The sequence below is a fragment of the Pongo pygmaeus genome, chromosome 9, assembly GCF_028885625.2.
Source record: "Pongo pygmaeus isolate AG05252 chromosome 9, NHGRI_mPonPyg2-v2.0_pri, whole genome shotgun sequence".
Classification (NCBI taxonomy): domain Eukaryota; kingdom Metazoa; phylum Chordata; class Mammalia; order Primates; family Hominidae; genus Pongo; species Pongo pygmaeus.
In genome coordinates this window covers 111,913,308-111,925,537 of record NC_072382.2, presented here as the reverse complement: position 1 = coordinate 111,925,537, position 12,230 = coordinate 111,913,308, and the positions used below count along the sequence as shown (strand labels likewise).

Sequence of the window (12,230 nt, the reverse complement as noted above, 5' to 3'; positions counted from 1 at the left end):
GCAATTCCTTTTAAGGGCACAATTAGAGAATGAAAAGAAGAAAAGAGAAATAGCAGAAAAGGAAAAGGAAAGAATAGAACGTGAAAAGGAAGAGCTAATGGAACGTCTAAAACAAATTGAAGAGCAGACAATTAAAGCCCAGAAAGGTAAAAGTTTCTTTTTGAAAATGGATTAAAAATTATTATTGCTCTGTTGTTAGATAGTGGTATTTTTTTTTACTACTCTTAAACCTTATTTGTTATATAGGACAATTATATTTTTAATTGCCAAATTAATACTTAGTGGAATCACATCATAAACATGTTTCACTAAGGCACATTCATTTATACAGTGCTGATGTTTCTCTTAAACATACAGATATTTTTCTTTTTTTAGTTTTTTATTTTAAACATGCAAATATTTTTCATATGTATTCTTAAATAATTGTAAATGTATATATGGGCTTTATAAACAAAAAACACATATCCAATACATTATGGTATTTAAACAAAAGTATGCAATGCTTTATGGCTGTATAAGTAAGGCATTTAAGTAATTTAAAGTAATTTAAGCTATTCTGACTATATGAACTTTTTTGGAACTGAATTCCTAAAAATATTTTACTTTATTCTACTAGAAAATACACAACACATAGACGTGTTATAACGTTTTTTGTTTGTTTTTGGTAATATGTTTGGAAGAACTTACTTCTTAGGCAATATATAACCAAAGTGCTACTGTATGTAGAAAGGATACACTAGATTTATAATATGTGGTTTATATTAAGTAACTTTAGGATCTACTACTTTCACTTAGCAAATAGTGGAGAAAGCAAGAAAAAAGTATTGCATGAATAAAATGTTTTTCTCCTCTCTAAGCAGCAGGCTCTCAGGGGTAACATGAAGTCTACACTCTTTATAAAAGCTCTATTTAATAACCTGCTTTCTTACAATTGGTAAAACAAGCTATTCAGTTCTGTTGGAAGTAGCCAACACAGGTTGAATATCCCTTGTGGAAAATGCTTGGGAACAGAAATATTCCGATTTTGGGATGTTTGCATTGTCCTATTGAGCATTTCAAATCTGAAAATCCAAAATCGGAGCTTTTTTTTTTTTTTTTTTGAGACACAGTCTTACTCTGTCATCCGTGCTGGAGTACAGTGGCATGATTTCAGCTCAAGCTATTCTCCTGCCTGAGCCTCCCAAGTAGCTGGGATTACAGGCGTACTCCACCAGGCCCAGCTAATTTTTGTATTTTTAGTAGAGAGAGGGTTTCGCCGTGTTGGCCAGACTGGTCTTGACCTGACTTCGAGTGATCCACCCACCTCGGCCTCCTAAAGTGCTGGGATTACAGGCGTGAGCCACCATGCCTGGCGCTGGGCATTTTCTTTGAATGTCATGTTGGTGCTTAAAAAGTTTTGGATTTTGTAGCATTTCAGATTTCACGTTTTTTGGATTAGGGATACTCAGTCTTATTTAAGATATATTTTGATTTCTTACACCAGCCTGCTGTGGTGGAGACGTACTCTTGAGCAATGAGTAGAATAATTGTAAGGGAGAGTAGCTAGAGGGGAAAGCCACAAAGATTGCTATAAATGCACAAGCTGATTGATCATTTCAATTCCAAGAGGATTAGAAATAATACTTCTAGGAGAATAAATAGCAATAACCTAGGCTGGGTGCGGTGGCTTATGCCTGTAATCCCAGCACTTTAGGAGGTTGAGGCAGGAGGATTGCTAAAATCCAGGAGTTTAAGGCCAGCCTGGGCAACATAGTGAGATCTTATCTCTCCAAAAAATAAAAGTGGGCTAGGTGTGGTGGCATATGCCTGTTGTATCAGCTACTCAGGAGGCTGAGAGGTGGGAGGATCACTCCAGCCTGAGCAACAGAGTGAGACCCTGTCTCAAAAAAAATGAAACATCTATATATATAGCACCAGACCTGCATTGAGTTACTGTCCCAGCAAATATCAAAGTGAATTCCATCTTCAAGAAGACAAACCACAGAAAAGAGTTGGTATAATGATTTCATTCATTTTGGATACTCCTTGTATGTACTAGGCACCTTTCTAGTAATGAGATTATAGTACTGGACAAAAAGAGTTGCTATTCTCCTGGAGTTTACATTTTATTGGGGGAAGACAAAGCAATATATTAAATAATACAATTATTTTACATAGTTTTAAGTGCTACAAGGAAAGGAAACTGATAATGTGATGAAAGCAGTAGTTGTGGGTAGGAGGGGAGTGTCTAATTTAGATATGTATTGTTTACAATTTTAAAAAGCTTTACTTCTGTCATTAACTTAGAATATGACTATAAGCCAGTCATTTTAACATCTTAATTTCCTTAGGATCCTAATTTCTAAAATGGAAATAATTCCTAATTTAGCATTCTGAGATTAAAAAGAAAATTTCTAGTTGGGTTCTTTTGGTGAGACAGGTTCTCATTCTGTTGCACAGGCTGGAGTGCAGTGGGTGTGATCAAGGTTTACTATAGCCTCAAACTCCTGAGCTCAAGTGATTCTCCCACATTTGGCCTCCCAAAGTGCTGGGATTATAGGCATGAGCCATTGCACCCAGCCTTATAGTTGTATTTTTTAAAAAACAAAAAATTTGGCCAGGCATGGTGGCTCATGCCTGTAATCCCAGCACTTTGGGAGGCTGAGGCGGGCAGATCACTTGAAGTCAGGAGTTTAAGACCAGCCTGGCCAACACGATGGGGTGTAAATCTCTACTAAAATTACAAAATTAGTAGGTGCCTGTAATCCCAGCTACTAGGGAGGCCGAGGCAGGAGAATCACTTGAACCCAGGAGGCAGAGTTGGCAATGAGCCAAGACTGCACTACTGCGCTTCTGCCTGGATGACACAGCAAGATTCTGTCTCAAAAAAAAAAAAAAAATCTTTGAAGTACAGATACAGTAATATACGTATTTCTCAAGTATGAGGCTCAATTTTTACAAAGTGAATTTACTCCCATAAGTGCCCTGAACATGATAGACAAAATTTTCTGCCCTCACGCAGTCTCCATTTCTCTTTTTCTTTTAACTTCAAATGTGATTTCTGTCATTCTGACTTATACCATCATATAGAGATTAGTTTTGTTTATTGTTTTCTAATAGCTTTGTTGAGATATAGCTTACCATGTAAGCTATACCCATTTGTAATTACCCATTTGAAGTATACAGTTCAAGGGTTTTTAGTATATTCACAAAGCTGTGCAGCTATCATCATAATCAATTTTAGAACATTTTCATTATCCCAAAAAGAAATCCCATACCCATTAGCGGTCATTCCCATTTCTTCTCAGTACCCCTTCTCTCTGCTGTAGACAACCACGAATCTTTAAAGATTTGTCTGTTCTAAACAATCATATGAATGGAATCATGCAAAATGTGGTCTTTCGTGACTGGCTTCTTTTGTTTAATATAATATTTTAAAGGTTCATTCATATTGTGGCATTTATCGGCACTCCACTCTTATTTTATTTTATTTTATTTTTGAGCCAGAGTCTCACTCTGTTGCCCCAGGTTGGAGTGCAAATGGCGTGATCTTGGCTCACTGCAACCTCCGCCTCCCAGGTTCAGGCAATTCTTCTGTCTCAGCCTCCTGAGTAGCTGGGATTACAGCCGTCCACCACCACACCCAGCTAATTTTTATGTTTTTAGTAGAGTTGGGGTTTCCCCATGTTGGTCAGGCTGGTCTCGAACTCATTTTATGGATATGGTATATTTTATTTATTTGTTTGAAATCTGATGTTTTTTATTGTTTCCACTATGACTAAGGTGACTAATGCTGTTATGAACATTTGTTGTATAGGTTTTTGTTGTTCATATGTCCTCATTTCTTTTGGGTGTAACCTAAGGAGTGGAATTACTGTGTCATGTGGTAACTGTATTTAACTTTTTGAGGAACTGCTACATTGGTTTCTAAAGTGACTGTACCATACTACATTCCCACTGGCAAATTTGATTTCTCCACATTTCACCAATACTTGTTAATGTTTGTCTTTTGGATTATAGTCATCTTAATGGGTATGAAGTGGTATCTTATAGTTTTTATTGCATATCTCTAATACCTGGTGACATTGAGTGTCTTTCTATGTGCTTTTTGGACATGCATATTGCATATATTATTATTTTTTATTTTTATTTTTATTTTATTTTTTCCCTGAGACAAGGTCTAGCTCTGCCAAGCAGGCTGGAGTGCAGTGGCATGATCCCAGTTCACTGCAGCCTCAGTCTCTGAGCTTCAAGCGATTCTCATACCTCAGCCTCCTGAGTTGCTGGGATTACAGATGTGCACCACCATGCTCGGCTAATTTTTATATTTTTAGTAGAGACAGGGTTATACACTTGTTGGCCAGGCTGGTCTCCAACTCCTGGCCTCAAGTGATCTGCCTGCCTTGGCCTCCCAAATTGCTGGATTACAGGCCTGAGCCACTGTGCCCAGCCATGGATCAGTTTTTATTCCTGTTACTAGCGATTGAAAATACATTTGCTCTATGTCCTTACCACTTCTTCCACTAGTTTTTATTGTTAGGGTTTGGTTTTGTTAGCCATTCTGGTGAGTATATAGTGAATATACAGGTTGAGTATCCCTTATCTTAAATACTTGGAGACCAGAGTGTTTTAGATTTCAGGTTTTTGGTTTTTGGTTTTTTTCTTTTTTTTAAATTTTGGAATATTTGCATTATACTTACTGGTTGAGCATCCCTCATTCAAAATTCCAAAATCTGAAATGCTGTCAGTAAGCATTCCCCTTGAGTGTCATGCAAATGCTCAAAAAATTTAGGATTTTGGAGTAATTTGAAGTTCAGATTTTTGGGTTAGGATACTCTGTCTGTAGTTTATTTTCTTGATTACCAGTGATGATAATTTCATGCTTTACAGACCACATGGTCTCTGTCCCAGCTATTCAGCTCTGCTATTGCAGTGTGAAAGCAGCTGTGTAATATAATACCTAAACAAATGAGGGTGGCTATGTTCCAGTAAAACTTAATTTACCAAAAAAAAAAAAAAAAAAAAAAAAAGCATTGGATTGGGTTTGCTCCATGAGCCATAGTTTGCTAACTCCTGTATTAACTCAGTTAATTGGAGAGGAAACAGCAGAAACCATTTGTGGGATATATGACTGTTAAAAACCTTCCTTTTTTAGAATGGACTGGAGTAGACCTGATGTTTTCAGAGTTCATTTTAAACATTTTTTGAAACTTACACTTTTATACAATTCTTAATATATCACAAAATAGCTATTGCCTCATCTGTCATTTTTCAAATTGACCTTTATTACAAAAAGCTGATAAAATGAATATTGGGGAACGTTTCAAAATTTAACTTTGTAACCCAGACTTATTTCTCTTTTTTGTCTCATAATACAGAAACAATTTTTATTATGAGAGAAAATAAAGCATTGAGGTTTTTGGCTTTTTTTTTATTTTTTATTTTTTGAGACAAAGTCTTGCTCCTGTCCCCTAGGCTGGAGTGCGATTGTGCAATCTTGGGTCACTGCAACCTCCGCCTCCCGGGTTCAAGTGATTCTCCTGCCTGATTACAGATGCCTGCCACCACGTCCAGCTAATTTTGGTATTTTTATTATAAACGGAGTTTTACCATGTTGGCCAGCCTGATCTCGAACTCCTGACCTCATGTGATCCGCCCGCCTCGGCTTCCCAAAGTGCTGGGATTATAGGCATGAGCCACCGTGCCCGGCCAGTTTTTTGCCTTTTTAAGTAATGTAGTTCACTGATGCAAAATATTTTGGGAATGTTGTGCAGCCATCACCACTATCCAGCTACATAATTCTTTTCATCTTGTAAAACTAAAACTCTGCACCCATTAAACAATCCCCATTTCCCCCTCCCCACAACCCCTGGCAACCATCATTCTACTTTTTGTCTTTGTGATTTTGAGTATTCTACCTGTATAAGTGGTATCATACAGTATTTGTCTTTTTGTGACTGGCTTATTTCATTTAACATAATGTCCGCAAGGTTCATCCACGTTGTAGCGTATGTCAGAATTTCCTTCCTTTAAGGCTGAATGATACTCTATTTGTATACCACATTTTTGCTTATCTGTTGATGGCCACTCAGGTTGCTTTTGTGTTTTAGTTATTGTGAATTATGCTGTTATGAACATGGATGTTCGGGTATTGCTTTGAGACCCTACTTTCAATTCTTTAGTTATTTGTTTGCTTGTTTAGATGGAAGATAAAACCATGAGCTTTGTGGGTGTTGTTTTATATATCAGTCAATCAGATGAAAAGAATTAATTATTAAAGTTTGAGGCTGGGTGCAGTAGCTCAGAACTGTAATCCCAGCACTTTCGGAGGCCAAGGCGGGTGGATCACCTGAGGTCGGGAGTTCGAGACCAGCCTGGCAAACATTGTGAAACCCATCTCTACTAAAAATACAAAAATTAGCTGGGTGTGGTGACACACGTCTGTAATCCCAGCTACTCCACAGGCTGAGGCAGGAGAATTGCTTGAACCGGGAGGCAGAGGTTGCAGTGAGCTGAGATCGTGCCACTGTACTCCAGCCTGGGCAACAGAGTGAGACTCCATCTCAAATAAAAAAAGAAAAAGAAAGAGAAGTTTGATAGGCCAGCTTGATTATCTAAATTTTAGAAGGCAGATTCTAAAATGAGTAATCGTAGAATATCGCTATGGTAACATCCAGTGCTGTATACATTTTGTCTTTATACCCAAATAGCCACATAGAATTTTTATATTATCTATTTTTTATTGAGGTGAAATATACACATATAATACAGAATGTACACATCTTTACCCTTTTTTTTTTTGTTTTTTTTTTTTGGAGACAGAGTCTCACTCTGTCGCCCAGGCTGGAGTGCAGTGGTGTGATCTCGGCTCACTGCAACCTCTGCCTCCTGGGTTTAAGTGATTCTCCTGCCTCAGCCTCCTGAGTAGCTGGGGTTACAGGCGCCCGCCACCACACCCATCTAATTTTTTGTATTTTTAGTAGATATGTGGTTTTGCCATGTTGGCCAGGCTGGTCTCGAACTCCTGACCTGAGGTGATCTGCCCACCTTGGCCTCCCAAAATGCTGGGAGTACAGGCATGAACCACCGTGCCTGGCCATCTTTACCGTTTTTAAGTATACAGTTCAGTAGTAATAAATACATTTATATTCTTTTTTTCCTCCCTTCAACTCCCCCCACCCACTTCCTGGCCTTTGGTAACCACCAGTTTATTTATCTTTATGAGATTTAGCTCTGACATATGAGTGAGAACATGCAATAGTTGTCTTTCTGTGCTTGGTTTATTTCACTTAACATAATGGCTTCCAGTTCCATCCATATTGCTGCAAATGACAGGATTTCATTTATTTTTATGGCTGAATAATATTCCATAGTGTATATATACCACATTTTCTTTATCCGTTCATTTATTGATGGGCACTTAGGTTGACTTCATGTTTTGGCCGTTGTGAATAGTGCTGCAATAAACATAGGAGTACAACTATCTCCAATATATTGATTTCCTTTGTTTTGGATATTGCTGGATATTGCTATTGCTGGATATTGCTGGATACTATTGCTGGATATTGCTGGATACTATGTTTTGGATATTGCTGGATACTATGGTAATTCCGTAGTTTTAGTTTTTTGAGGACTCTCCATATTGTTCTACATAGCGGCCTTACTAATTTGCATTCCCACCAGCAGTGTATGAGTGTTCCTTTTCTCTACATCCCCGCCAGCGTCTGTTACTGCCTTTTTTTTTTTTTTTTAAACAGAGTCTTCCTCTATCACCCAGGCAACCTCCACCTCCCAGGTTCAAGTGATTCTTAGCCTCTGCCACCCAAGTAACTGGGATTACATGCGCCACCATGCCCAGCTAATTTTTGTAAATCCCAAAGTCCTGGGATTTACAGGTGTGAGCCACCTTGCCCAGCCTTGCCTGTCTTTTTGATACAAGCCATTTTGACTGGGGCGAGATGATATCTCATTGTGGTTTTGATTTATATTTCTGTGATTATAGTGATGAACATTTTTTTCATATAGCTTTTGGCCATTTGTACGTCTTTTGAGAAATGTCAGTTCAGATGTTTGCCCATTTGTAAACGAGATATTTGGTTTTCTGCTATTGAGTTTGAGCTCTTTATATATTCTGGTTGTTCGTCCTTTTTTAGATAGACAGTTTGTAGACACTTTCTTCTGTTCTTTGTTTATCTCTTCACTTTATTGGTTGTTTCTTTTGCTGTACAGAGCTTTTTAGCTTGATATAATACCCATTATCTCTCTTTGCCTGTGCCTTTGAGGTCTTACACAAAAAAATCTTTGCCTAGACCAATGTCCTTCTTTCACTTCTTTGGTTAGATTGATTCCTAGATGTTTTACTTTTTTTTTTTTTTTTGGCTATTGTAAATGGAATTGCTTTCTTGGTTTCTTTTTCAGATTGTTTACTGTTGGTATATATAAATGGCTACTGATTTTTTTTTTTTAATTTTAGTTTTTTAAGAAGAGATGATGTCTCACTCCGTTGACCAGACTGGTCTCAAACTCCTGGCCTCAAGCAGTCTTCCCACCTTTCTCTTCGAAAGTGCTGGGATTACAGGCATGAGCCTAACCAAAGCCTAACCAAAGAGTCATTCTTCTCCAACCTTCCAAGTGTTTTTCTTTTTTTTTTTTTTTGAGACAGAGTCTTGCTCCATAGCCCAGGCTGGAGTGCAGTGGTGCAATCTTGGCTCACTGCAGCCTCCGCCTCCTGGGTTCAAGCGATTCTTCTGCCTCAGCCTCCCCAGGTAGCTAGGATTACAGGCGCCCACCACCACGCCTGGCTAATTTTTGTATTTTTAGTAGAGACGGAATTTCACCAGGTTGGCCAGTCTGGTCTCAAACTCGTGACCTCAAATGATCCACCCACCTCAGTCTACCAAAGTGCTGGGATTACAGGCATGAGCCACAACACCTGGCCTAAAACCTTCCAAGTCTTAGCTGCAATTACTTAACTAGTTCTAATCAAGACCAACAAAATTAAGAACAGTAAGTAAAAGCTTGTAAGTTACAGTTAGCTTTCAAATTTCATGACATATAGATTTTCTTAGTATACAGTAAGGGAGAATAATTCTTTGTAGGACCTTGTACTGTCTTAGTAGGTGGCATTCTGTTGTCTTCTGTCACAGGGCTTAAATAATTGTCAAAATAGTATTTAAAGTTAGTACTGTTAAACTCCCTTAAAAATTTATTTTCCTTTCCTGTTCAACTCATTGGAATAAGAAAAGAGAGTTGATTTAGTGATCTATACACCTAAGGATTAAAATTCATGTTATTTATCTCCCAATATTACTTATCTTCATGCTGTAGGAATGAATATATACCAATAACTTACATTTTTCAATAATTCTTATAATCACATCAGCATTCCTATTTTGGGGTCAGTAAATACTGTTTTCAATCTTAATTTCTTGGATTTACTTATTAGTTTAGATAAGTAAAAGCTTAATGGAAGTTTTAAAATGTATTATAGATTTCTGAAACATGGCAATTTGTTTACTGAGGTCAAAACTTTAGATGGAGAGATTATTTTTTAAAAATAGTTACATGCTTGTAGCCTTTTTACATAACTTGAATTGCAAAAGATTTTCATTTCTCTTTAAAAATTATTAAGCTTTTGCCAAGTTGGAAACGAGGTGTAGCGCCTGTAGTCCTAGCTACTTGGGAGGCTGAGGTGGGAGGATTGCTTGAGCCCATGAGTTCGAGGCTGCAGTGAGCTATGATTGTGCCACTGCACTCCAGCCTGGGCAATAGAGCGAGACCCTGTCTCAAGAAAACAAAGAGGTATATATGTATTTACATGTGTGCTAATTTTTAGAAATTGAACAGATTTGATTTCTTGCTACTATTTTAGCTTCTTTTGATAATGAGAATGATTGGAATTAATCACTGTTGGGGGGAATGCACATATTTCACAGAACTAGAAGAACAGACTCGAAAAGCTCTAGAACTGGATCAGGAACGAAAACGAGCAAAAGAAGAAGCAGAACGGCTTGAAAAGGAGCGTCAAGCTGCTGAAGAGGCGAAGTCTGCCATAGCAAAACAAGCTGCCGACCAGATGAAGAATCAGGAGCAGCTAGTAAGGAACTGTCTTCTTAGAGAAAAAAATTTAAATAAAAGCATAGAGTGAACCCTCTAAAAAGAAAAAACAAAAAGCAACCATTTTGTGCTTTCTGGAGAGCAAGCCAAAGATAACATGTAACTTAATAACAAAGTGTGGACAAAAACCTAAAAAAATTATTTCTGCCTAAACAAAAACCTAAAAATACAAAAGAATAAGATATTTTTCTATAGATTATTTGTAAATGGAGTCTACTGTCAGCAAAAGGTTCTGATTCGCTTTGACATTGGACAGGTTCCGCAATAAGTCAGTTGGCGTCTTTTGCTTTAGATAAATTAATATGTTATAGTTCCTATGAGATAACTATAGGCCATAATTGGTTGGGTTTTTTTGTTTATTCAGTGGACTTGCAAATAATTAGGTGTAAGCATGTCACTTAAAAGATCCTGGATTTAAATATTAGTTCACACATGTACTTGCTATGTATGTGTTTTTGGGTCTTTCTGAGCCTCAGTTCCCTCCCTTTGAAAAGAGGAAGGATGGCCGGGCGCAGTGGCTCACGCCTGTAATCCCAGCATTTTGGGAGGCCGAGGCAGGTGGATCACCTGAGGTCAGGAGTTCAAGACCACCCTGACCAACATGGCGAAACCCTGTCTCTACTAAAAATACAAAATTAGCCAGGCACAGTGGTGCACGCCTGTAATCCCAGCTACTCGGGAGGCTGAGGCAGGAGTATTGCTTGAACCTGGCAGGCGGAGGTTGTGGTGAGCTGAGATCGTGCCACTGGGCTCCAGCCTGGGCGACAGAGCGAGACTCTGAAAAAAAAAGGAGGAATGATACTACCTGTTAATGATACTACCTGTTAGGATTATTGGGGTATTAAATGAGATGATTTGACAAAGTGCCATTTAAAGTATATAGCATTAGATAAATATTTTCTCTTTTGTGGACTTTAACAAATAGTTTATTGATGGAAATTTTTTTAAAAAGCTTTTAAGTTACACATTTTAAGTTCCTGCTACTGAAAGCAGGATTAACTAGTCTGTAGAATAATAGTAATCTTTTAATTTTGTCTCCTTAGCTCATTACCTAAAGGACTTATTGTAAATAAGCTATTTAAGATCTTAAGAAATACTGTATGTTTTTAAATGGAAGGTTAAGAAAAACATAAACAGCCTAAGCATGTGCATTAAAGCTTTGATGACTTATAAGATTATTCAAAATATGTTATTTTAATCTTGGAATTATATTGTTTAGGCAGCAGAACTTGCTGAATTCACTGCCAAGATTGCACTTCTAGAAGAAGCCAAGAAGAAAAAGGAAGAGGAAGCTACTGAGTGGCAACACAAAGTAATCATTTATTAATTTACTAGCTTTTATTGAATAGCTTTTGTACCCAGGATTATGCTGACTTTGTAGAGATAAGTATAAGATACTGTCATAATTTAGAGTGGGAAAGATACTTGGGTTATGTGTATTGTAAATATTTATCTACGGATATAAACCAAGTACTTTGGGAACACAGAAGAGGTGATTAATTTCTGTGGGGACCAGAGAGTTGTCGGGAGACCCATATACATTTAAGCTGGGTCTTGAATAATGAATTAAATTTTGGGGGTACGAAAGATTGGGATGTAAGATTGGGAATAGTTAGAGACTGAAGAAGTGGTCATTCTAGACAGAGGGAACTGAATGAGTATAGGAAGTATGAATGTATGTAATAGATTTGAGGATAACCAGTAAGCAGCCGAGGCTTAGTGTTGTTCAGAAATGTTGGGAGATGTGGCCCTCAAGTTCGATAATAGGGAATTGTGAAAGGCTTTAAATAAATGCTCTGCTATAGCAAGGCAGTGGGAGTATCGATTGATTTGGGGCTTAGAAGATTTCAAAACAGGATTGTAACATGATCAGATATGATTTTATAAAAACCATGTAGTGATCAGTGTGAAGAAAAGTTTGGGATAGTGGATACTTAAGAGATAAAGACCCAAACTGAGGATGTGGAAATGAGAATAAAGAGGAATGGGAAGAGACAAGAGACATTTTGTGGTAGACACAAAAAGGCATGGGAACCAGTGATTGGATATGAAGTTGAATTATTTTTATTTTTTTAGAGACATGGTCTCACTCTGTGTCCCAGGCTGGAGTGCAGTGGCACAATCATAATTCATTG

At 37.6% G+C, this 12,230-nt stretch overlaps 1 protein-coding gene across 3 annotated transcripts in view; it reads left to right on the top strand.

Annotated features, from left to right (window-relative positions):
- Nucleotides 1–12,230, top strand: part of RDX (radixin) — an 83,784-nt gene that overhangs the window by 37,805 nt on the left and 33,749 nt on the right. For all 3 annotated transcript variants that reach the window (XM_054437440.2, XM_054437441.2, XM_054437442.2), the window contains 3 exons: nucleotides 16–146; nucleotides 9,915–10,075; nucleotides 11,315–11,407. In XM_054437440.2, the coding sequence (XP_054293415.1) occupies nucleotides 16–146; nucleotides 9,915–10,075; nucleotides 11,315–11,407 (385 nt within the window). The remainder of the gene's footprint in view (nucleotides 1–15; nucleotides 147–9,914; nucleotides 10,076–11,314; nucleotides 11,408–12,230) is intronic.